The 25,756-nt window shown below is 55.1% G+C and overlaps 2 protein-coding genes across 10 annotated transcripts in view; one reads left to right on the plus strand and one right to left on the minus strand.

Annotated features, from left to right (window-relative positions):
- Positions 1-22,903, minus strand: part of CCDC40 (coiled-coil domain 40 molecular ruler complex subunit) — a 37,276-nt gene extending 14,373 nt beyond the window's left edge. Inside the window, exons 1-10 of the mRNA XM_079131120.1 lie at positions 22,705-22,903; positions 21,372-21,435; positions 20,370-20,885; positions 12,803-12,926; positions 11,766-11,932; positions 11,007-11,090; positions 10,714-10,933; positions 5,809-5,966; positions 5,494-5,616; positions 2,991-3,112 (exon numbers count right to left, since the gene is read on the minus strand). Coding sequence (XP_078987246.1) covers positions 2,991-3,112; positions 5,494-5,616; positions 5,809-5,966; positions 10,714-10,933; positions 11,007-11,090; positions 11,766-11,932; positions 12,803-12,926; positions 20,370-20,885; positions 21,372-21,435; positions 22,705-22,733 — 1,607 coding nt within the window. The 5' untranslated portion in view covers positions 22,734-22,903. The remainder of the gene's footprint in view (positions 1-2,990; positions 3,113-5,493; positions 5,617-5,808; positions 5,967-10,713; positions 10,934-11,006; positions 11,091-11,765; positions 11,933-12,802; positions 12,927-20,369; positions 20,886-21,371; positions 21,436-22,704) is intronic.
- TBC1D16 (TBC1 domain family member 16) overlaps positions 1-25,756 on the plus strand; it is a 104,330-nt gene that overhangs the window by 10,965 nt on the left and 67,609 nt on the right. For 6 of the 9 annotated variants that reach the window (XM_079131078.1, XM_079131086.1, XM_079131085.1 and 3 more), the window contains exon 1: positions 23,322-23,457. The exons of 1 other annotated variant lie outside the window; for it this stretch is intronic. Coding sequence is in view for 1 of the 8 variants with exons in the window: in XM_079131087.1 (XP_078987213.1) it covers positions 23,032-23,457 (426 nt within the window). In the remaining 7 variants the exon portion in view is untranslated. Of the gene's footprint in view, positions 1-22,935; positions 23,458-25,756 lie in introns of those variants that run through there. 2 more of the 9 variants (XM_079131087.1, XM_079131084.1) reach the window with 2 other exon arrangements.

Raw genomic sequence — 25,756 nt, forward strand, 5'->3', positions numbered from 1 at the left:
GAAACCCGTGGGGAGCAGCGGGAGCAGCTGCCCACCCGCCGGGGCGGAGATGGACACTTCCCATGTGGCCACGCACTGGGTGCAGTCGGCACTACTGGTCTTGTGACCTGTCCCCCTGGCTCCCGCGGAGGGAAGCCCATGGGTGGGTGGGGCGGCCACCGCCTTAGTGGGGCTGAGGGGACAGCGGTCAGGGCCCAGGCTGGCCTTCTGCTTTCCTGCACGGGTCGCTCTGCAGCAGTTTGACCGGACGTGAGTCCCGCGTCTCAGACCCCCTGCACATTCACGAGAGCGCAAGAGCCCCGCACACCGGGGGACGGCGGAGAAGGGCCGACTGGGAAAGCACAGGCGCTTAAACCCCAGTGGAACTTGCGGCCACGTCCAGGCACATGGGTGATTTCAAGGTGCCGGAGAGCCGGGGCTGCGGAAGCAGATGACCTGGGGAGAGTTAGGCTGTGGCCTGGAGGCAAGGCCAAGGCGCGCAAGACACCGAAGAGAAGGGCCTGCAGAAGGGGCCGGACCTGTGGGCGGCATTCACGTGTCTGAGGAAACGCCTTGGCGGCCCAACGGCCGAAGAGGCCGCCTGTCCTCACAGCAGGTGCCCTGGGCGAGAGGCAGATGCAGACAGGCCAGGGCCTTGTGCTCCACCTCGGCCCGCAGCCCGGGTCGCCCGCCTGGGTTCTTGCCATAGAGGAGAACCGGCTGGTTGGGGGAGCGCTCGTTCTTCATGTTTCCACGGTGCACATGCGGCATTCCGGAGTCACGCAGCTGACCGGAGGACAAGGGCTCCCGGCCAGGCTGCAGAACTGCTCACAGTCAGCAGCCTGCGGCCCCAGGGCCAACGCTCCCCAGGCACCAGCGGGGCGGGCCTGGGCCCGCAGCCTGACCAGGAACGCCCCCGTCTCTGTTCGCGCTCTGCACATCTGAGGCCAACAGCGGGTGTTGCACACGGTCAGCGCTCTTGGCTGGAGTCCTGAGCGAGGCCGCTCCTCGACCTCTTCACCTGGCTCAGATTTCCTTCTGCAAACCTTCTGGGTGCAGAGTCCCTCTGAGGTCACACAGCTCTCACAGGGTCCCTGCTCCTTAAAAGGCCCACCATGGCAGGGGGCGGGGAGGGAGGGCTGGTGCACAGCTGCCGGGTCAGAGGCCCTTCAACCCCCGGGGTGCTGGCAGGTGCGCACCGTTTGGCTGAGAGGTTCACTAGACACCGCGCACGCACATTTTGAAACACCGGACACCTACTTGGTTCACCAATCCTGCGGGCACAACCCTAAGGGGTGATGATGTGCTGAACTGTCAAGGGACTTTGAAACGCTGGTGGGGATGTGACTGCCACAGTCGTCTTCAGTGACACCGGCAGACAGACACCTGGGACCCAGAACTCCAGGCGTGAGAGGGACTCATACTGCACCCTGCCAACGGACATCCCAGGCACGGTGATGCGCGGCCACCCCGCGGGAGGGGCACTGGGAGCCTCCGGGAGTCGGGGACAGCTCCTGGAGCAGCTCGGAAGGTGCTGCTGAAGCAGGGCACAGACCCTGCGCGGACCCCCAGGGATGGGTTGAGGCAGAGGAAGGCCACGTGTGCCCGTGTCCCTGGCCCGCGTGGAAATCCAGGCACCAGAGCCTTGCTGTGCATGGGAGGGCACCGGGGGCTGCCGGTGGGAGGGGCTCGCGTTGCGCAGGCTTTACGGAGCCTTCAGCCAAGATGTGGCGATAGCCACTCAACAGCTCAGCGGTTTAAATAGACGGGTGGGGCATGGCCAAGCACATCTCCGGGGACAGGTAGGAGTGGCAAGGGGAAGAGGCAAGGGCTCAGTTTGCAAGATGTGGTGAAGTCTGGGGGGCACAGGAAGCTGGACCACGGGAGGTCCTGAGCGTGTTGAAATCCCCGGGGACTCAGGCCACAGGCTTGGGGAGCCGTCAAGGGCCCCCTCTAAGGGACCTCAGTCTTGACCTTACTTGAGGTCGCCAGGCCACTGATGCAGGTAGTTAAATGGCTCTAAGTGCCAGCATTGGGCAGGAGGACAAAGCTGCCCATGTGGGCAGCTGGCCAAGCCCTTTTGGGTCCTGGGTTTGCAGACCAGCAAGCCCCTGGAAGGCAGGGAGGGACATCTCTCGAGCCACAGCTGGCCTGGGCTCCTCTGCCTATGTATTTAAAGGGAATACATTTTCAGATAGAATGTTCCAGAGGCCCCCTTTGGCTTTGCTTTGTTGATGGAGGGAAGAGGAGGAAGTGAGGACTTTTGACCCAGCATAATTCGCATTAAGCTGTCTTTTAAGAACAATCGCATGCACCCCAGCAGTTCTTAAATCACAGAACCAAGCGTCTCCCAGTCGAGCAGCCAGCACCAGGCCGGCGGCGGGCAGCGGCTGTTCCTGCCTTTGCCCCTGAGCGTCCTCCGCCCCCTGTGGGTGCCAGAGGTGGCAATGCCAAAACAGTTGTGGCGGGAGCATGTGGCATGGGAGCCACATGCCACCTCCGGCTGTTGCTCTCCTGGTCCCCGGGCCAGAGGCCTGTCACTGGGCGGCTCTGGGAATCAGTGCAGCAGCCCTGTCTGCAACTTCTGCCCAAGCTCCATGTCCCTCCCCTGCGGGCAGTGGCAGCGGACCCAGTGGAACTCCCTCCTTCCCCTTGGAGGGGAACTGGAACCGAGGATCTTGGTTGGAGCGCATCCCTGGGAGGAACACTCAGGAAGGGAGAGGGTTTCTGCACTCCGGAGAGGAAGCTGCTGATCAAGGGGAGACTTTATCCCCAAGGATGAACCCGCCTTTCTCCTTCCCTTTCCTTAATCCTGGAAATCCGAGCGTGAGCGCTTCAGCGCCCTAGCACCACAGAAGGTGGAAACGGACCCACCAAGGCCTCAGCGCACCAGGAGGGAGCTTTCAACGGAAGCTGGGCGAGGGCTCTGGGCCACCCGGGAGAGGTGGAGTGAGGACGGCCCAGCGCCTCGCGCCCCAGCCCACCTGCCACCTAAGCGGCTGCGGCCGTACCTGAGCGCCTCCAGGATGGTCCTGTGGGCCTCGTTGCGGTGCTTCATGCCCACCAGGCTGGTGGACCACTGCTGCAGGATGCGCTTCTTCTCCATGTTGATGGCGTCGATCTCTGTGCAGGCCTGCAGCGGGGGGGGGGGGCAGCGTGGGGCCTGGGCTCCTCCCGGAAGCCCACTTCCTGGGCCCCCTCTCTTCCTCCACTTACCCTGACTCTTCCTGATCGTGCACCAGCTAAGGGATAAGAGGACGCTGAACAGGGCTTCACGGAAGCCTGGACCCCCCCGAGCCTCCGGCAGGGGCTGAGGTGCTCCGGGCTGGGGGTCCCTGAGGCTGCCGGCTGCCGCCAGCTTGACCTGTGTTCTTTCTAACAGCGATGGACACTGCCTTCCCAGGAAGGCCATTTTCATTTGGTCTATGGCTTTTGTAAAGTACAAATGTGTTGTTTGAATTTGTTTGTAGTAGTTTCCTTGGAATGAAGTCCAAGTAGTGATATTTGGGGGAGGGGGGATGATTTTGCTGCAAGTTAAGTGTTGCCCTCAATAAGGATCCTGACAGCCAGGGTGAGACCAGCATGGAGGCCCAGGGTAGAGGCCTGGGGTGGAGGCTGGGCTCCCCTCTGGCTCCTTGGCCCTTGCCAGCTCAGGGGGGATCACCCACCACTTCCATCAGCTGCTCACTGGTTTCTCAGTCAACCAGAGGAGCATCCGTGGCACCTGCTGGTCTGGGAAGGAACACTGAAGACCCTAGGAGGCCCCTGGCTCACCGGGACTGGAGGCAAAGGTGCAAACAGGCCCAACAAAAGCAGAAACCCTGTGGCACTGCCCAGTGCTGGATTCCGGGGCTCTCAGAGCCTCCTCGCATGCTCTGTGGTGTGCAGTGGTCTGTCCCTCCCCAACTCATGGTGAAATCTAAGCCCCAGGATGGATACTAAGAGGTGGGCCCAGGTGGAGCCTTGAAGACGAGACCAGGGCTCGGCCGTCATGGAAGGAGCAACGGGCTGGCGGACCTGGGGAGGTGCCACCTGTGGAAGCCCGCCTCCAGGCCTCAGGCTTCCTGTCCTCACCCTGGGACTCTGCGAGCAAGGTGCTCCCTGGATCTCAGACCAGGGCTGTGATCCCAACTGAACTCTTTTCTTCAGAGCCCCCCAGCGTGAGGCTGCGCCTCGGGGACGGAAACGGACTGCGGCAACCCCAGGCCACAGCTCTTGAGGTCTCCACGGAACTCACGGCGACCTTACTGTTAGGAGTTCCAGAGCTGGTGGGCTCCCTCCCCGTCCTTTTTGTTACGGTTTCTGCTTTGGGAGTGACGTTTAGAGAGGCCCCTTCAGCCCTGGATTATAGAAACATTTCCTTTCATCTTCTGTTTCATTCCCCATCTAAGTAGCTGATTCCACCTGGAACTCACGGAAGTAGCTGGTGTGAGGGAAGAGCCGGTTGTCCCCCGTGACCTCCCCTGAGGGACACCACTGGAGGCACCATCCACGTGTCCCTGCTGGTCTGTGGTCCACATCCTCTACCAGCTTTGCCTGTCTGGGGCTCTCCGCAGGCCTCTGCTGGCCTCCTGACCCTCATCCACAGCTTTGCACTGTTTTAGTACCTGGTAGGGCAGCACCAGGTGACCCCATCCCAGAGGGCCCAGGACTCTCTTGGGTCCAGCACAGGAAGTCCCCCGTGCTGGGAATCCCTTCTCTCCCAGGTAAACGGGTCAGCAGGCTGCCCCACAGGGATCTATCTTCCCCTGCAAGCACTTCTTGGCTAGCCCTCCTGGTTTATTTTTCAGATAAACTCAAATGTCACTTTCTTAATTAAAAGGCTGGGTTTTCCCCTGAGGTTCGACTGAAACCCGTTCTGGGTTGATCATATTCCCAAGTGAAGAGGGCAGATGGCTTCATGATACCCCACCCTCCTCCTGCCACCCTGGGACCAGGCCTGCCGTCCCTCCTTCGAGTCCTCTCTTCTTTTGTTGGATACCTTTACTGGTTTTTCTGTGACATTCCTGCACTAGTGAACATGGACAGTGACTCAGATCAAAGCCAGCCAGAGTGACTGGTTCCTGGTGTTGGTGGCCATGGGGCTGAGTCTTCTCTGGAGGGAGCAGCTCCAACCCATCGACCCACCTCTGCCCCTTCCTCCTCCTGGGGCAGACAGGTGGCACTGCCTGGGAGTGCCGGCCACCCCGGGGCTGAGAACTGTCACAAAGACTTCAATCCCCTGGGGAAGAGGCTGGTGGCCGGCTCACAACATGCCAAGGGTTTCCCTTAGCATTGGAAGGGCCTCACTTCCTGGCAGAACTTCCAGCACCCGACCCGTGGTCCCATGGTACCTGCTGGACCCACCATGGGCATGGCCAGTGTTCACAGACACTAAAGGACATGGGCTGATGTGCAAGGGCGGCGTGACACTGGCCACATGGCTGGCCACAGTCACTTATCGACCGTGCACAGCCCAGGTGTGGAGGTGCTGATGGGGCCTTCTGCTCCGTCGCGCTGCAGGGCCGAGCTTACCTCACTCACTGCCTTCCGCAGCACCCGGGTGTCCTCCACTTGGGCAAGGTACTGAGCCTCACACAGGGAGATGTTTTCTTCCAGCTGGTTGGTCCGTATGGTGAGCTGGTCCACAAACAGGTCCTGGGGTCGGGACGAGAAGAGGCTCAGAAAGACCCGTCTACACCGAGGACCACATCCACCGGCCCGAGACCCATGTCATGCTACCAAGGCCCCGGTCCTCCCTGGGGGCAGGCCCCCTGAGCAGCCCAGCGGGGCGCCATCTGGGAGAGGGAGGAGGGCTCAGTGCCGGACCGCGCTGGCTCCGCAGCATACCTGCTTTCTCTTCTCAGCCTCTGCCCGCATCCGCTCCACCTCGGCCTTCTTCACCACCTGCTTCACCACGCAGATGTCGTCGCGCACGTCCTGGTCTATGTTCTGCATGTAGAAGAGATGCAGGGCCAAGCTCTCCACCTCCAGCTGCAGGGCTGCCACTGGGGAGACAGGAGCGCTGTCAGCACCGCCCCCGTGCTTCACCTGGGCCGGAGGGGGCGCAGCACCCCGGCACCCCTGCATCACCGTGCTGCAGCTACAAAGACCCAGGCTGTGACCAGGGTCAGGGGCCTGACGTGACCAGGCCCAAGGGTGAGGCTGGCCCACAGGCGGGGCCTCCCATAGGCAGCACTTCCCGTCCCACTCAGAGCTGGACGACGGTCTTTATCTGTGGTCCCCAAAGAGACTGAACCTCAAGGAATCGATCCCCCTTAATGAGACTCCCAGGAGATGGACGCATAGAGCTGGACTGTCAGTCTGCTCGGGGAGGTCAGTCTGCTTGGGGAGCTAAGCCTCAGCACGGAGTCGCTGGCTCCCTGGCCCGGCGTGCCCCAGTCAGAGGACCGACCCACACAGAAGGTGGGAGGCGGCGTGGTAGAGACCTGCCGGGGTCGGATGCCCCTTAGGGACACAGTTCCAGGCTCCAAAAGAAAATGCTTCTAAAAGCCCAGGTGACTGTGGAGCTTCCAGCGCTAGAGACACCCAGCTCCTGTCTGGGGGAAGCGGGGGACAGCAGCAGAGGCGGCAGGGGCCAGGGGTGGTTGGCCTGCCGTGCGGGGCTGTGTGCAGCCTGCCCTTCTTCCCGGGAGGCGTCAGGGTTCTCCCTCTTGGTGCGGGCACAGATTTCCTCGGGGCGTTGAGCTCTGGACCTGGGGGTCTCAGTTTCACTCCCGTGGAAGCTCCTTAGCTGGGATTTCTCAATTCCTGTTCTCCCGCTCACGACTCTGGAAGGGACACACGGCTCCCTGGCTTTCTCCTCTCTTGGGTCTTCCTCCCTCTCGGTGGGGCGACTTCCCGCGCTGGCAAGCCGCCACCTCTGCGCTGCCGCTCGTTCCCTTCACCCGCTGGCCGCCCTCCGAGACCACGCCTCCAGGACCACGCTGTGCCAGGGTGTGCACGCTGCATCTGGGAAGGCGCTGCCGGACTGTCCTTCCAGGAGACGGAACCGGCTGACCCTCTGTCCAGGGCTGAGCCCTGCTCCAGATCTACATGTGGACGTCCTGACCCTGGCACCTCGGAATGTGGCTGCACTCGGACACAAGGTGCCAAGGCTAAATGGGGTCACGAGGGTGGCCCTTGTCCAGCGGGTGTTCTCACAGGAAGAGGAGAGCAGGACAGAGACACACAGGGGGGCTACCTGAGAGACAGGGAGGCCACAGGAGGAGCCGGCCCTGTAACACCACCGTCTGAGACTTCCAGCCTCCATGGCTGTGAGAATTTGAAGCTCTGTGGCTTTAGCCACTCGGTCTGTGGAATGTCGTATGGCACCTGGCAGACCAATCCACCTTCCTGCCTTCACACACCAGGTGTGCACTGCACACGTCCCTAAGAGCAGTGTCCCACCCTCTGCTCTGCTGTGTGAGTAGCTAAAAGTCGGTTTCTATCACCTTTCCAAGGTCCGTCAGCTTTGAGTAGCAGGGGTCTTCCCCTCGCCTGCACTGCCTGCCCATCTCCCCAGACGTTCTCCTGCTGGAAATCGGTCTCTACTGGCTCCTGGGAGTTCCCAGGATTCTCAAATGTCTCCCATGGCTCTGCCTCCTGGTGCTATTCTGTGATTATGTTACTGACGCTCAGGGAGGTTACCCGGTGGCCTGGGTGGCCCTCTACCAGCCAGGGTTCCCTCAGGCTGGGGCAGAGGGGAAGTCATGGAGCGAGGGATTGACAGTCTCCAGGGCTGGCTGGAGTGGAGGGTCTGCGTGGCGTCTCTAGGAGCAGGGCACGGCCCCTGCTGGCAGCCAGCAGAGAAGGGGGCTCGGCATCACAGGCACAGGAACCTGGATTCCACCAGCGACATGAACAAGCTTGGGAGCGGAGTTCCTGGAACATCGCCAGGAGGACGGTCACCCACGGCTGACATGGGCCTCACCAGAGCCCCCGACACGGGGCTGTGGGCCAGTATGCACTTGTGGCCACGCGTTGGAGGGCGGGTGTCATCACCAGCGTCTCACATGCCTTGCCCCATGAGTGCTTCTCGACAGGGACAGTTTATGCTGTTATTGATCCCACCTGTCCCGCCCCTCCCCTCTGGCCTCTGTAGTCCACATCACGCCTGGAAAGGCCTTCTGCACCCAGGTGACGAGGGATGGTCTTGCATATTCTTCTCATGCTTCTGTGATTCTCTCAAATCTTCGTTGCGCTGACACTTATTTCTGCAGAGTGTGAACTAGGGAGAAAGGAAAGCACTTCTGTTTCAGGAGATGGGAAAACATTCCGCGGCTGGGTGCAGCTCAGTGAGGGAGGCTTGCCCAGCACGTTCCAGGCTAGGCTCCCTCCCCAGCCCTGAAAAAGACACAGCGGCCTAAACAGAGCAGCCTGTGCATCAGGTAGCTCTCAGCAGCAGGTCCAGGCCCACTCCCAGGTGCTCTGCATGGGTGACGACTTCACTGCGACCGCCAGCTGCTCTTCTCCGTCCTGTTCACACGACAGTTGCAGGACGCGTGATGCAAGACCTCTTTCGCGATCCTTCCTTTTCAAAAGGTTCTTGAGGATCTTTGTGCATTTAGTCTTCCAAGTGAATTTTAAAATCAACTATTCAAGGAGCCATCTCTTCTCCCTTGGCCTTCTCCTTGGCCAGCTCCAGGATGCAGCATTACAGGAAGCAGCTGTAACCCTGGGCCACTTCAATGAGAGGGCAGAGGCCAGCGAGCCCTGCTGGAGTTGCTTATATGGGCAGATGCATTGAAGACACCTGAGCCCACCTCGGGGTTGCCTCTGGAGGCTGGGCTGGGGCGGGGCTGGGACTTCTCACTGTGGGGCTTCCATTCTGAATGACTATTGTTTCAAAGTAAGACAGAGGCTAAATCGACTTCACCATAAACAGCCCAACAAGGACCTTAGCTGGAACTGCATTAAATTTATTATTTACTTAGAGAGAAGTGACATTGTTACATTATGCATCTTCCCACGCAGGGACAGGGCTGCTCCATTCCATTGTCAAGTCTGCTCTGCCTCCGTTAGCATTGTTTTTCTCCTGACAGGCTCACTCAGTTCTTGCTGGACTTACTCCCAAGTGTTCTGTCATTGCTATAGCTATTGTGGATTCCTCAAACTGCCTTTAGTTCGTAAATTCAGTTTGCGACAGTATTCATTTGCTTGGTGCCTTTTTGGGGAGCTGATTATATGTATTTCTAATTGGGTATCATTCTCCCTGACTCTGTGTTTAGCAGTGTCGGCTAAAATCCCATGCAGAATGCCAACTGGTGAGTTCCTGCTTCCAGACTGGGTCTGTGTCTGGGCTGTGCGGCTGCGACCCTGGGATGACTTGTGTTTTGAAGGGAAGGTTTAGTGACTGCTGGGCTTTGTCTAGCTCCCAGATGAGGCAGGTGACAAGGGCATTCAGGAGGGGCCAAGCATCAGGTGTCACCTAAGGGTCAGTGTATTGGCAGCAGCCCGGTGGCCAGGGCTGGGACTGTAACTAAATTTTTGGAGCTGAGAAGGGAGAAAGTGTGCTGACCATGGCCATCCCTGCCCAGTTCCCTGGCCTCACTGCAGGTGTGTGGAGGGAGGGAGGCCAGGGACAGGTGTCCTCCTATTACTGTAGTCCCAATTCTACTATGTCTCCAGAATGTGGCTCCTTGGTTTCAGTGTGGACAGCACATTCTTCCAGTTTTGTTCCCGTTTTGTGTTTTTGGTCAATTCGGAGGTAACTAGGAGAGGTTCCTTATAAACAGTGTGGTCCGAACGTGTCCTTCAAGCATACATCCTGGAAACGTGAGGCCCCACACCAGGGGCTGGTGAGGGTGTCAGGTCACCAGGGCCCCCTCCTGTCGGATTCCTGCCGCTCACTAAGAGCCTGGGGTGCCAGTCTCAGCTCTCTTGCTCTCTCCCCTCTTTGCGCTGCTGCGGTGGGGGACGCCATACCCCACAGATGCTGGCCCTCCATCCTGGACCTCCCTGCCTCCAGAACCGTGAGCCAAACAAAGGCTGCTCAGGCAATGGTCCTACAGATCCCCCAGTGGAACCAAACTGACCAAGCCCGGACTGCGAAAGGTCGGGAAACCCCTCCTGCATTTCTCAGGGTTCAAAATGTTTTTTTCCAGAACAGGTGGACGTTTGTAAGGTGCTATTTCTTCCAGATTCTTTTAGGCTATTTCCCTATCATATTAGTACTGCCTTGACAAAGAAAGCTGAAAACACACGAAGACGGAGGCGAGTCCTGGTAACCACAAGAGCGGCCACTGCTCTCGGACGCCGGTACCGCTTGCTCAGGACCAGGGCTGTGACATGCCCTGACAGGCCCCACCCAGCTCCCTGAGCCAAAGCTTCCTGATTTCCCATCAGGCTGCCCCACACAACCTCGGCTGCCCAATCCCTGGCCGGGGGCGCTGCCGGACCCAGCGTTTACGCTCTGAGCAGGGCCTCATCTGTGGATTGAAACTCTCTGCCCTGCGCTTCCTTCTGGACGTACCTCCGACCTCGGCAGCCCCCTCCCTGTCCACGGTTTTGAGTCTCCACCTCTGACTACTGAACTAGCTTTGCCTGATTAGGTGCCTTTTAATATGTTTATGGGTCTTCCATCCCAAAAGAATAGAAAACGCAGGAACCTCCGGGATGCAGACACTTTGCTTTGCTGGCTGCCGCGCCACAGCACGCGGCTGGGAGGGGAGGGGACACGCAGCTGGGACGCAGGGCCCACGTCCTTCCGCAGCTTACGCTGGGACGCAGGGCCCATGTCCTTCCGCAACTTACGCTTTTTGCGCTCCTGGTTGGCGGCCTCGCAGGTCTTGGTGTAGAGCACGCGCACCTCCCGCAGCTGCTCCTCCTGCTGCCTCCTCTCGCAGGCTGCGACCGAGTGGCGGTCATGGCTCTTCTCCAGCTGCATCTGCAGGCGGGCCAGGTGCTGCTGGACCCCGTAGAGATTCACGCCCAGCTCCTGCCGCTGGGCATGGCTTTGCTTGGTGGCCACGTCCTGCACCAGGGAGAGAAGCAGGGTCAGGGGCCAAGGGCGCCCAGCCTGGATGTGGGACTGGACCCATACGCACCAGCTCCTGCAGCTCCAGCCTCAACTTGTCTATCTGTCGATTAAGGTAGCTCTTCAGGGCAGCCTGGAACCTGACCATCAGGGGCTAAAAGAGTGGAAAACCATGTGCCAGTTACTGCTTGTGCCTTCTGGGCTTCATCCAGGGAAACCCGCCCCCCTCCTGTGCCTGTGGGGGGTCACAGAGATGACGTCCACACAAGGCTGCCCACCCTCTGCCCCAGAGCCCTCCTCTGAATGGCACTGCAGGGCGAATCTGTGCTTGGTTGTGGTGGCCTTCCTAGCTTTCCCTGGGGCAAGGGGTGCTGATGAGCGGTGGCCAGGAGGCCAGCATCAGAGGCGTGTGCAAAGAACTTCCCAGTGCGTCCTGCCCCTTCCTCCAGCTGCCTGGAGCATCGCGGCCTTCTAAGTTGGTTACAGAAGTCGAAATCTGCCTTTTGTGTGCAGGGGCTGGGACAAGGAAGCACAGGCTGGTTGGTGGACTCGGGGCAGTGACTCTCCGAGGGGGTGATCCTGCCCCCAGGACTACCCTGCAGCACAGTCTGGAGACATTTTTGATCGACACAGGAAGAGGGGACGCTACTGGCATGTGAGGATGGCCACCCCTGAGTGGTCTGCCTCGAGTTGAGGCTGGAAAGGGCTCACCTGACCATGCAGGGAGCAGGTGAGACTGGACACGGTGCCAGGGGTCAGAGGGCAGAGAGGGCCTGCACCATTCTTCACCCGTGTAGAGTGGAAGCAAAACCCAGGAATGTTTTCTTACATGGTCTGGGTCCAAAACCACCAGTTGGGATCCCTCTTCTTCGGCCTCTTCGCTCTCATCGGACTCGATTCTGTCCTCCAGGGCCTCTTCCTCGGAGCTCAGCTGTTGGATCCGGTCCAGGAACGTTGTCAGGGCTCCCTCCTGATGGTGGGCCTGGGGCTCCTCCTCTGGGGGTTGGAACCAGGATGTCACAGGAGAGACCGTCTAATCATTGCATTCTGGGGAGGCCGCAGCAAAGCCGCCCCCACCCGGGGGCATGATGAAAAGAGAAGCCACCATCCCAAGACCAGGGGCTCAGAGATGGTTCACGGTCCCCCCTTCCGAGAAGACGCTGTGTCCTGCAGAAACTTCTTCACGCATACAGAGCGGGGAGAAGGGAGGTGCTGCTGACGAACTGGAGGGGAGCTCTCTTTACATGAGGAACAGCTGGCAAGATTGGACGGCAGTGGGACGAGAGGCGGCTCTGGGCACAGCTTCCCTCTGTGTGGGTGGAGAGACCCCTGTCTGCTTTTTACGGGGTTGGACATGTGCTGTTCTCACGTCACTCCGGCTCAGCGGGAGGGCTTGTGGACTTGTGCACCCTGGGGAATAAGGTCCCCACACAGGGCTGCCACAGCTAGGTGAAAACCCAGGGGGCCTGGCAGGCCTTGGCCACACAGCACACAACGCTTGGGTCGGGGCTGCTGTGGGCTTCTCTCCTGGGACCACGGGGCAGTGAGAGGTGGCCACCAGGGCCGGGGGTGGGGGCCTCGCTGGCTCTGCATTGAGACCCTGGCCTGCCGCTTGCTTGGATGAACCTCCCAGCGGCTCCTGGGGTGCTGGTCTGTGTGACGGGGTGGTTCCTGCTTTGTCGGGTTAGGGGAGGGGCTGAGTGAGGAGAACAGAGGCGATGCTGGGTGAATGTCTGCATCTGCCCAGGGTGTGTTTTCCGGGTCCACAGCTCTACAGGAAGCAAGGTGCGGGTCAGGTGAGCTGCTTGGAACCTAGGGGCAAGCGGCCTATCCCGCTGCCAGGACGACGGGCGGGCGCCGGCATACCTGGCTCCTCCGGGCCCTGGCTGAGCTCCTCTGAGGGCACCACGCCTCCCTCCAGGCTCAGTCTGAGGTGGTGTTGGGTCCCCACAGGAAAGACCTTCTCTTGGCGGCCGCTTTGTGCTTCTGTCTGTGGCGAGAACAATCAAAAGGAATCAGAGAGGGCTGGTGGCATTTGGACCCAGTTTGAGCGTCCACAAAGGTCCACGTGAGCAGAGGCGTGCCCCCTAAGTGGCCATCGTGTGGCCTGCGCAAGGCGATGGGACCTTTAAGAGTGGGCCTGGGGGAGGTCCTTGCACCACTGGGGTGTAGTGAGGAGGTGGCTCTCATGGACCCTTGAGGGGTTCTAACGGCTGGCCCCTTCATTCCCTCTGCTTCCTGTGGCAAGGCCTGCTCTGCTCACTCCAGCACGCCTTCCCCACAGCTGTCCATGCCATCAGGACACGAGGCCCAGGGCGGCCCTCACCACAGAGCCTGTGCTACGCTGTGTGGACTTCCAGTCTCTAAAGCTTCGAGCTAAATAAGCCTCTTCTTATTCATAAGTAGCCTGGGTCAGGTAAGCTAACTGACAAGGACTTGGTCACAACTCAGGTTATTTGATCTAGGTTCATTACATTGCTCAAAATTCAACACAGTTGTTAAAGCAATAGAAAATCATTTGGATATAAAGATTATTTGGCTTTTGCAAACGGCCAAGATAGAAAACATCCAGCCCTGGCCTTAGGGATTCTGGGAGCGTTCTTTGCCAGTCTAGGACTATAGCTAAGTTGAACACCTGCACGGGGGTGTGTGAACACGGGCAGATTCTTTGCTCCGTTCCCTAGAGCACGACCCATGTCCTGAGCATGGGGGAGAGTCTCTGCTGCCATCAAGAAGCCCCCAAGAGGGGGATCCAAGATGGCGGACGAGAGGAGGCTGCCTTCCTTGTCGCTCAGTAACTCTGGTTTCAAGCAGAGGATATCTGTTCCTTGGTGAGGCAGTTTTTGCAGCTTATCAATCCCCTGCTGTTTACCCCATTTGTCTGCTGTGATCACCTGCAGTCTGCCAGCATATCGACACCTTTTTGAGTGCAGATTGCTCACTGTCAGGTGCCTATCATCTGCCATTTGCCTGCCTCTTGCCTGTCCATCGCCTGCCTTTCACCTATCCATCACCCGCTGCCCAACAACAGTCAGCAAACTTATCGCCGACCTACCGACCGCCAGTGGAGCACCAGCTGCCTGCTGTTGCCTGGAAGTTCACTGTCACAGTACCTGCAGGTTTGGTTACACGTGGCTGCCGCCATTTTGAGACAACAGTCAGGCCCCATAGGACCCCTGGCTGGACTGACTGAGGCCGTCTCCAAGATACCTCAGCCCGACTGATCACTCCCTGCCTCTGGGGCCCTCACATCAACTGACTGCTCCCCACCACCAGGACCCCCAGACTGACTAACTGTGCCCTATCACCAGTACCACCAGACCAACTGATTGCATCCCACTTCCAGGATCCCTCTACCACACCAAACACACCCTACCTCCAGGACCCCTGCCTGACCAACCGCACCCCGCCTCCAGGACCTCCAGCTGACCACGTCCACACCCCAAGTTGCAGCTCCCCATTTGCCAACACATTTGGAAGCCAGAGTGGCCATCTTGGATAATCCTGGAAGCCATAGTTCCGATCTTTGTGTGGGGCAAATCCCATCCTGAGACGCCTGCTGGAGACTTGAAGCTCATTGTCAGGTACCTCTCATGCATCAGGCTACTGAACTCTGGGAGGTTTCATTACTATATGACTGTTATACTGTAGATTTTCTTTTTTCTCCTTATTGAACAATTTTAAGTTTTTATTTCTTTACTTTTCTTGCTCTCTTTTCCTTTTGTTTACCTCAGAGTCTCTTTCTCCCTTTTTGCATGCTAACAGCCAATTTCTTTTGATTATACTCTCACCCTTTCTATTATCTAGAACTTCTGTATATTCTATTCTTATCCCATTAACAGCTACATCCTACATCCCTCTGCATCCTCTTTGTCTTCCATTAGAAACTGCAGACCTTATTGCAAATCTGTTTGTTATACTGAAGATAAAAATTGAACTCATTGTGTTTATTATGACAATATTGTTAATGTCCCCATAGGAGCTATTTGGTCTAGGATTGCATAGTGTCTGAACTGGGCACTGCTAATATTGATCTCCCCTTAAAGAAAAGTTTTAGGAAACCTATAGGGCCACTGTAAGCCTTTAGGGGGGAATCTGCAATACCCCAGATCTGCACTGCTAGAGGGGAAGATACATGAACAACATGAAAAAACAAGGGAAGAAAATGATCCAAACAAATCTAGATTCTATATTAATAGAATCCAATGACAGTATGGTAGAAGAACTGTTAGAAAAGGACTTCAGATTATACATGATTAAGATGATTCGTGAAGCAAAGGATAAGAGAGCAAATGCAGGCAATGAATTACAATACCTACAAGCAGTTGAAAGAGCAACTGCAGGAAGCAAAAGATCATTTCAACAAAGAGATAGAGATTCTCAAAAAAACCAAATGGAAATCCTTGAAATGAAGGAAACAATAAACCAAATAAAAAACTCAATGGAAAGCATCACCAACAGATTAGACCACCTGGAAGACAGAACCTCAGACAATGAAGACAAAATATTTAATCTTGAAAATAAAGTTGCTCAAACAGAGAAGATGGTAAGAAATCATGAACAGAATCTCCAAGAACTACGGGACATCATGAAAAGACCAAATTTAAGAATTATTGGGATTGAGGAAGGCACAGAGATACAAACCAAAGGAATGAACAACCTAGTCAATGAAATAATATCAGAAAATTTCCTGAGCCTGAAGAATGAAATGGAAAATCAAATACAAGAGGCTTACAGAACACCAAATGCACAAAATCACAACAGATCCACATCAAGGCACATTATAATGAAAATGCCTAACATTCAAAATAAACATAGAATTTTAAAGGCTGCAAGAGAAAAGCATCAGATTACATATAGGGGGAAACCAATATGGATAGCAGCCGACTTCTCAACCCAGACTCTAAAAGCTAGAAGGGCCTGGAACAACATATTTCAAGCTCTGAAAGAACATGGTTGCCAACCAAGAATCCTATACCCAGCAAAACTAACCTTCAGATTTGATGATGAAATAAAATCCTTCCATGATAAACAAAAGTTAACAGAATTTGCAAATAGAAAGCCTGCACTACAGAATGTTCTCAACAAAATATTCCATGAGGAGGAAATGAAAAACAACAATGGAGGTCAGCAAAGGGAGGAACTACCTTAGAGAAAAATCCATTCAAAGGAGAAACCAAGCCAAGTTAAAAACCAACAATAATCCCAAATGACTGGGAATACAAATCTTATCTCAATAATAACCCTGAATGTTAATGGCCTAAACTCATCAATCAAAAGACATAGACTGGCAGAATGGATTAAAAAGAAAGACCCAACAATATGCTGCCTGCAAGAGACTCATCTCATAGAAAAAGACATCCACAGACTAAAGGTGAAAGGATGAGAAAAAAACCTACTACGCACATGGACTCAGTAAAAAAGTGGGGGTTTCCACCCTTATATCAGATAAAGTGGACTTCAAGCCAAAGTTAGTCAGAAGGGATAAAGAAGGACATTTCATACTGCTTAAGGGAACCATAAATCAGGAAGACATAACAATCGTAAATATTTATGCCCAAGAGGGCTGTTTATTCTTTTTTTCCAAACCACTCATATTTAATAAAATATCTTCCCTTGATAGAAACACCTGGTTCTGCTTCAGCTTTTATTATCTGTCTCTTTTTGTGGTGCTGGGGCTGTTTTGGCTTTTAAAGAGCAATTATTATTATGGACATCATTACTGCTGCTGACAAACTGGTGAATACTGGCACGGCACACAATGATTACATGTATCACCTCCCGTCACCTTCTTCACGACTCCACAAGGTATCGGTCATTTCTCTTACCCGTAGGCGGACATGGCTTATGGAAGCTGAAGTGCTCACCTAAGTTCGTGCAGCCAAAGGCAGGTTCAAGGCTGGTCACCCAATTCTCAGCCTGTGCCCTCCCCTGCCGGACCTCCCCAGATGATGTTGACTCTAGAAGACCCCCTCTCCTGCCCCCTTTCTTTCTTTCTCTTTCTTTCTGCAGTGCTGGGGATGAACCCAGGGCCTCACACATGCTAAGCAGGTGCTCTAACACCGAGCTGTATCCCGGCCCTAGGTATTATCTCTGCAGCACCAGGAACCACAGAGACATGTCCAGTGGCAAAAGCCTGTCTGTCCAGAAAGGGCTTCTCCTAACAAGAAGCCAATGATGTCCATACACCCAGGTGAACCAAGTGTCCACTCACCGTCCTATTTTCTCCCAAGAGGGAAAGCCAGCAGGAAGGAGGGAAGTAGGGCTCTCTCCGGGTTTGTCTCTGACCTTCTGGTTGATCGTATTTGGAAACTGGGCCCAAGGATGGAACTGGGGTCACCAGTGCAGCAAGTGACTTGTACACCACCTACAGCAGCGGAGACCCCTACACACACCAACCTTCCATTTCTAAAGGGCGTTTTATCATGGATTTGTCATTTGTCATTAAGCTTAATCGAGGCTCATCAAATATGGAGTCCTGTGACTCTCCAGGGTCATTAACTCTCAGGTTCCTTGGGATGGGGCAGGGGGCGGCTGCTTCGCTTGGAGCAAGGCTGCTGCTGTCTGCAGGAGGCTGGCCTGGCCCCGGCGGGGAGGCCCTCCACTCCCACTGTGGGGTGGCAGTGGCTGCTGCCTGCAGGGCTGCTGCCAGGGCTGGGGAAGCCTCAGGGCTGGGACAGCATCTAGCCCAGCATCCATACGATGCATCCTCTCCCTGCTCCCCGAGCAACTCAGACCTAAGGCCAGGAAAGGCTGCCCGGCGGGGGAGTGGTGAGGCAGCCTTCCTCCTGGGGCAGGTTTCAGAGCTCAATGTGGAGGGGAGACTGTGGGAGGGGGCGAGGGGATGCAGCCCAGGTGGGGGTGGCTCTTACAGGGGGTGGGACACATTGGTAAGCCCAGTGAGGGGCCTGGGGGTGAGGCTCCTCCATGCTAGGAAGGGATCTTCGGCTGGGGCAGTGGCCCAGACCTGTGGTCCCAGCAGCTCAGGAGCCTGAGGCACAGATGGAAAGCTTGGGGCCAGCTCAACAACTCAGCAAGCCCGTCTCAAAATACAGATAAAAAGGCCTAGGTATGTGGCTCAGGGGTTAAGTGCCCCTGGGCTCAATCTCCAGTCAAAACAAAGCAAAACAAATCCCAATCAGCATAAGGTACTAGATCAAAAACCTAAAAAAAAAAAAAAAAAAAAGATTGGGGGTGGGTGCAGAGCTCAGTGGCAGAGTGCTTGCTTAGCAAACCTGAGGCCCGGGGTTCCATCCCCAGTACTACGAAAAATAAGGAAATAAATAGATAAATAAACAGAAGGAAAAAAGACACCACACAATTATCTCAACTGGCATACACAATAAGAATTTGAGAAAATCCAACACTCATGGCAAACAAAGCAAAACACCATAACACCCTACAAACCAGGGATAAAGGGGCTCCCTCAACCTGTGAGGCAGGCAACTTTGTGTCATGTGACCAAAATACCTGACAAGAACAACTCCTCTAGGAGGAAAAGTTTATTTGGGCTCATGGTTTCAAAGGTCTCAGTCCATGGTCAGCCGACTCCATTGCCCTGGGCCCAAGGTAAGGCAGAACCTTGGTAGAAGGGCACAGAAGAGAGGGGTGAGCTCAGGGCAGTCAGGACGCAGAGGGAGAGGGCGCTCCTCAGTGACCCCCTCCCCACGCACACCTCATTTACCAACAGCTACTACCTAGTCGGTCAGTCCATTCAAATTAGATGGACTGATCAGTTACAGCTCTCACAATCCAACCACTGGACCTCTGAATATCCTCCCGTTAACAAGAGCGTTTGGGGGGTTCCTCACATCCAAATATAACAACCTGATGAAAGGCATCTACAAAAAACCCAGTGAAAAGCTGAAAGATTTCCATAGGCAATCAGGAACGGGACAAGGATGTCCACTCTCAGCACTGCATGGTACCGGTGGGCCGAGCCAATGCAGAAAAGGAAACGAAAGGTGTCCACGTTGAAAAGAAAGACAGAAACTGCATTTATTCTCAAAAGATGGGATCATCTCTCTGAAGAAAACTTAGGGATTCTCCAAACAAGCTACTCTAACAAGGGAGCTGAGCAATTGCAGAATATAAGGATAATAAAGAAAAATCAGTTGTATTTCTGTATATCAGCACCAAACAATTGGAATCCCTTTACAATAGTGTTAAAAAATAAACACTTAGGGACAAATCTGGCAATACCCGTATACACCACCTAACAGACCTAAGTTCTAAATAAATGATAGTAATGTTGTGATTTTTTTCTCATTCTAAATACATATTCATTTTCACATTGTAATAAAAAAGTACCTTCTCATGAAATCTTTATTAAATACCAAGGACTAAAGAATGACTTCACAGTGAGGAAGCCTGGTACTTTCTTTCAAGTGGTCACAGTGGACACAGTCAGTTAGGGGTCTTGGAACCTGACCTTCCTGGTAGGTGCAGTGGAGGACAGGGCACCACCTCTGTGGTGACCTTGCCAAGGGACAGCCACCAAAACCTCCTCATGGGGAAACCCAGGCAAATCCCACTGGGGGATGTTGTACAAGAAAACTGTCCTTGGTCTTCACAAGGTCACCATGGGACAGAGAGAGGAGACCAAAGGGATGAGAGAGTCAAGGCAACATGTGATCCTGAACAGGACCTCCCTGCTATAAAAACTGTTACTGTGGCATTCGGTGAAATGTGAATGAGGCCCGAGCCTTACTTGATAACGTAGCAGCACAACTTCCAGATTGTGTGTTTTTAGTGCTGGGGAAGGGCCCTTAGTAAACTAGGCAAGCACTGCTGTTGAGTTACACCCCTACTCTCAATCCTCAGATTTCAATGGGTATTTGTGGGAAACACATAAAATCATTCATAGATGACCACGTATAGGTCAGCAACTTACTCTTGAATGAGAAAATAAAATGTACCTTATATTGCACATCATTTGTTCTGTAAGTTGGCAATTATTTAAAAAAATTTAAGTGAAAAAATATAAGAATGGAACTCTTCTTATTTTTACCTAGAACTGCACTGTCCAATATGTTAGCCGCTAGCAACAGGTGACCATTTAAATGTAAATTAACTAAAATTTTTTTAAATTAAAAATTGAGTTCTTCCTTCTGGTCAGTCAGTTCTCAAGAGCTCTTGAAATGAACACATGACACCATGTGACTCGTGGCCACCATACTGGGTCATGTTGCTTTGGAAGAATGGAAACCTGGATGTCCTTATGTGGATGGTGACCATGGAATGTCATCCACTGTGCATTTGGGGACACTGAAGCCCAGGATCTCTCGGTATAGGATAGTAGGTTCTGAGGCTTAAGTTTGCTAAGAAAATTCCTAACAGGGATTGCAATTTGGGTTATAGTATTCTTTAAATAGGGTGATGAGCCCCATGGGCAGTAAGACATTTTCACAAAATAGAACTCGGGGCTACTCACTGCGCTGCCCACTGTGTCTTCAGAAGTGTCTGGGCCCGAGTGCTCAGGTGGGCCTAGGACCTGCTGCAGACTATGCTCTGTGGACACGGCCCCTCTCGATTCTGAGGGCTCAATGGCTTCTTGATAGGGCTCTTCAACCCCCTCCTGCAGATGTTCAGGGCCAGGTCCATCTCCGGGCTGTTCCTGAGGACTGGCATCTGGATAAATGATCTGTCTTTTAACGGTGGTGACTTCCACATCAGAAAAGGATTTGATTTCCCCAAGGGTCACAGCTTCCTCGTCAAAATCGGCTTCCTCGTCAAAATCGGCTTCCTCGTCAAAATCGGCTTCCTCATCAAAATCGGCTTCCTCACCAAAATCGGCTTCCTCTTCATCTGCAACTTGTCTCTCTATGGGGGCTTCCCGATCCTCAGCAATCTCCTCCTCATCGGCGACTTTCCCTTCAACTTCAGCTCCACCTTCAGATGTGATCTGCCTTTCTGAATGCTCCCTGGCACCCAGAGCTTCTTCCCTTCTCTGTAATGGGTCAGCAGGGAAAAAGCAAGAAACAAGTGTAAAGGGTCCTGGGAGGTGCTATGCTCAGCAGGGTAACTGTCCCGATGGGAACTGCCTTTACGTGTCTCGGCATCACTAAGATTGTTTCATGCTGCATCTACTCTCTGTCTTTTGCATACATGTGGCATCCTTCATTACAGGAAATGAGTTCTGGAAAACTCAGGATGATCCCAGAGTTGGACCTTTTAAAATGAAGTGGAAGGGGGCTGGGGAGATAGCTCAGTTGGTAAAGTGCTTGCCTTGCAAGCTCAAAGCCCTGGGTTCGGTAACGCCAAAAAAAGAAAAAAAATGAAGTGGAAGGAAAACCAGTTTTCTTGTACCCGAAGAACTGAGTTTTTCCCAGGGCAAGGTGAAAGGACCCTTTCACAACTAAGTCCAGCAAGTCCTAATGCCTTTACCTCCTGGTAAATACAAGCCCAGAACAACTCTTCCCAAAGGAAACTTTACCGCATGGCCTTCCTCTTCCTGTCTCTCCTCTCCTTCAGAAGCCGATTCGTCCTCCAGGTGAGACCTGGTTTCAGAGAAAGAGTTGCACAGTTGGCATGTACCTGCTCCTGAATTCTGCATATCTGTTGATTGCCTAGGCTATCAGCCAGGACGCTGCCCATCACTAGATCATGCTTGCTAGGTAGCTCAGGTGCCACAAGCCCCAAGAATGAGTGGAAAACACAATGATCTCGACATTCAATGAGCATGATAGAGCACCCCAGAAAAGTCACCTTAACTATACTGTGTCTGGGACAGAACTGGGGACAATAAATACAAAGCACAGAAAATTGCAGAAAAAAGGACAGAAGCCCCAAAGACTGTCAACTTCCCAAAGGTTTACATAGTACAAGAACGTTATGATTCACATTTAAAATATTATGGTTTTTTAAAAATGAAAAACTTTTTTTTTTAAAGCAAACTAATATAGATATGTGTGGACAAACAATGAAAACCCCTGTGATTTCCCTTGTCCTTCTCAAGATAACACTGGTAATAGGAAGAGATTTAGGACACAACTGTATTCTTTCAGATTTTTTTTCTATGCATTTAGCCAGGACCCCCATCCTGACCCCTTAGAGAGCCTACTGGATCTATTGTTTTACATTTAGTCTTTGTTTTCTGCTCAACCTGGACATAGTTGATCCATGTCAGTTCATACAGGCCTGCCCTTTTCCAAAACAAGAAGCAATAAGGAGTTATATAAGGCAAAAAGCTCAAATTCTGTAAAATCGGGGTTATCCTCTGACATAAGGCATAATAGAGCCGAGGGCTGACCCCGCGCGTCTTTACCTAACTGTCCCTTCTAGGTGCGCTCAGGGCAAGCGCTGGGCCCAGGCAGGGCTGAGGTCGGCTGGGGGCCGCCTGTCTCCCCCAAGCCTCTGACTGGGAATCCGTCCTTGCAGGAGAGAGGCGAGTGGCTGCGAAGGTTCCCTTCTCAAGGAGGGTCCCCAGCCTCCCATGGACGGGCTCGCTACTCCTACAGCCAAGCACAGTGGTTGCCATGGTTACTGCAGGGCTCACGAGTCCGGGGTCTTAAGGCGAGGCAGGCGCTTGGAGTAGGGGAAGAGGGAGGGTTGGAGAGGACAAAGGACAGGAGGTGAGAAGGGAGAAGGGGCAGCGCGGGCGGCGGACGCGGAGGGTCGGTGAAGCCCAGAGTGGGGATGGGGAGAAGGGGCAGAGCGGGGAGGAAAGCGCAGGAGAGGCCAAGGGGCGACGGGGGGCCACCCGGGCGTGAACAGCGGACCAGCACGGCCCGGCTGCTCCAAGACCCCTGCCCCTCGGCCTCGCTCACCCTTCGGCCTGGCCGCCCGGCTCCGCCATCTCCCGTTGCTAGGCGACGCCGTCAACATCCGGCGGTGCGGGCCCGCGCGGGGCGGCCGGCCGTGGAGCCGGCCGGGTGCGTGCGGGGCGCCCCGCCTGGAGAAGTCCACGGAGGCGCGAGGCGCGGTCCCCGCCGCGCGTCCCAGCTTGGCGACGCCCGCCACAGTTTCCGTAGGCTACGGCAGTGTCCACCTGCGTCGGCCCGCCTGGGGCTGGGGACCCCGCCTCCCACCTCCCGCTTTCCGGGCTCGGGCGCCCTCTTGCCAGAGGCCCTGCGAGGAGCCCTCGGCGAGGCAGGATGCCCAGTGCTTCCCGGAGGGCGCCGTCCCCTCCAGTCCCAGGTAGGAAAACAGCCCAAGAGCCCGGGGAGCGGCGCACGGGCGTCCGACGGGCCCGCCTCCCCGCGGGGGCCGCGGGCTCCTCCCGGGGAGAGGACCGGGGACCGGAGCGCGGGGCGAGGCCCGGAAGTGCGGCCAGCGGGGGCGAGGGGCCTGGCCCTGGGGCCCGGCCGGCGGGAGCGCGGGGCCCGGGGGCGGAGACCCGGAGGCGCGGAGGCGGGCCGGGAGGGCCTGGGCGGAGGCCGGGGCGGGGCCGGGGGCCGGGCCTCGCCGTGCGCCCCGCCCCACCGCGCCTCACTGGCGGCGGTGGCGGCGGCGGCGGCGGCGGCGGCGGCGGCGGCGGCTCCCGGAGCCGGCGCGAATCCGGCGCCCGCGGCGCGACCCGGGTGAGTATCAGGGCCCGGCCGGAGCCTCGGGGCGGCGGCCGCCGGGCCCACTCGAGACCGGGCGGCGCGGCGCGGCCGATCTGGGGCGGGGGCGCGCGGGGCGTGCGGGCCTGCAGCCGCGGGCGGCCAGGGGCCGGGGTCCGGCTGCCGCCGGGAGGCACGCGGAGCTGGAGCAGGAGCGGGGCCCTTGCGACCGGACCCGGGATCACGCCGGAGGCTCCCTGGGACTCCTTCCGCGGCGAGCGGGCGCCCGGGGCCGGCAGCGGGCCTCGTTCCGGGGGACTCGGTCCCGGCGGTCTGGAGTCGTGGGCCGGGGAACTTGCGCTCTTTGTCTGGCTCGATCGGCAGAGCGTGCCAACGGGAGCTCGTGGGGTGCCGGCGCTGGCCACACTGGCCCCCGGAGTGTGCCCCCAGTCCTGCGCCGCGCGCTTTCCTAGCATTTCGGGCCTGTTGGCCGGGTGGGCTGGGCTGTTAAGATCCACATGTCCGGGTTCTCACTTCTTTTTAATCCTGGCTCTTCTGCCTATTCATTCTAAATAAAGAAAAGAAAGGAAGAAAGAAAAAAGAAAAGAAAAAATTAATTTAGGATCGCTAAAAATAACCTAAGGAACCCTGCCAGAAGGTGGTGAATCTTGAAATCCTGTTATTCCCACTCTCGGAAGTTGGTGTCATATGTTGGCCACAATCTAGTTCAGATTTGTTCAGAAATAGGAATAGGAATGACACAGTGGAAGTTGGTCCCTCATTCCTCCTAGAGTTTGTATTACTGCCTGGGTCCAGCTCCGAGGTCCAGCTGGGCTGACTGGCTGGCCGGTTACTAGATCCTAAGGGTCTTGCTTTGCATTCTGAAGCACCTCATGCCTGCTTCCCAGGAAAGCTTGTGTACTGGGCATGTTATCAGAGTATGGGTACAAAGACCTGGGGGCTGGGGAATTCCATTCCCGAATCTGTCACCAACCCATTAAAGAACTTGAAAAAAAAACAACAACAACAACAACAAAAAAACCCTGTGTTAGTTTTAGAAATTCCTCATTAGAAACATTAACATGAAATTGATAGTGAATATTAAACACTTTTAAGAACCATGAAAGCTTTTGCAAATAAAGCATTGTCAAGGTACGCTGAGTATTAACTTCCACGTTCCTCTCGTGGCTGTCCCATCGCAGGGCTGCTGTTCTGAGTGCAGTTACTGTGTTTTCTCTAGCGCCCCCCCCCTTTTTTTTTGCATGTTTGACATTTATGGTGAACAGAGTCTCAGAATACAGCTACAGAAATACAGTTCTTATTAGTGGAACTGTTTAATCTGCTAGCAATTATTGTGGCTGTGTGGGTGGCTCCTGATTATTATACATGAATTCCCAGAACCCACAGAATAAACCCATGAGCAGGACTGTGGTTTGTCACCATTTTACATAGGAACTCTGAGCCTTGAAGAAGTAACTTTCCCATGTTTGTGCAGCGTGGAGTGAGCCCCGCGTCTCCAGCGAGGATGTTCCGGCTCCAGAAAACCTGGAGCCTCCCCTCCTGAAACTGGCCTCACCTCCCACGTGCACACTTCGCCAAGCGATTCATAGAGGTGCAGCAAAGGCGTGCCCCGTGTAACCACCAGCCACTAGTGCTAGTGCACTTTAGTCTGCGGAGAGCCTTCCAGGGTTTGGGGCGAAGGCATTTAAGAAGACAGGCATGGAGTTTGCAGGAGCTGCCCATGTTGGTCCCTCTGCCTCTAGTTTTGGGTAGCAAGGTGCAGTGGTTAAGAATATGGCCTCTAAAAATAGACTGCTGGGTTCACATAACCCCCCCATCTCGCCCTTGCTGGGTTCTCCCACGTCTCGGTTTCCCATCTGTAAAACGGTAACAATACTGCTTACTTCAAAGACCTGTAAGGGTTGTGGAAAGCACCAAGTGCCTGACATACGGTGAATGCCTGTTACTATTTAAAATTATCATCATTTGTATTTTTCACATTTAGCTAGATTGCAAAAACATTGTGGTTTTGTTTTTCTGACTTCTTGTGTGTGTGCTTCTTCAAGTGGAAAGCTGATTTTGGGCAGATGTGAGGTTTAGCATTTTGGTCTGTGTTCAGTCTTATCTTTGTGACTTGGCTGGGTCTGGGTCCCACAGGCTGTTCTGGGCACCAAGGATGACCTGGTTGCCTGGTAACACAAATCTGCAGAATTTTAGCCTGTCTCTTCCTGGCTCCCGGGTTTCTTCACAGGTGGGGGTTCTACTCTGGTAAGACTAGCTACTTAGTTTCGTATAATACTAAGGTGTGGGGGAGGAGAGGCCTTGAATGGGAAGG

The sequence above is a fragment of the Sciurus vulgaris genome (genome assembly GCF_902686455.1).
Source record: "Sciurus vulgaris genome assembly, chromosome: 3".
Taxonomy (NCBI): Eukaryota; Metazoa; Chordata; class Mammalia; order Rodentia; family Sciuridae; genus Sciurus; species Sciurus vulgaris.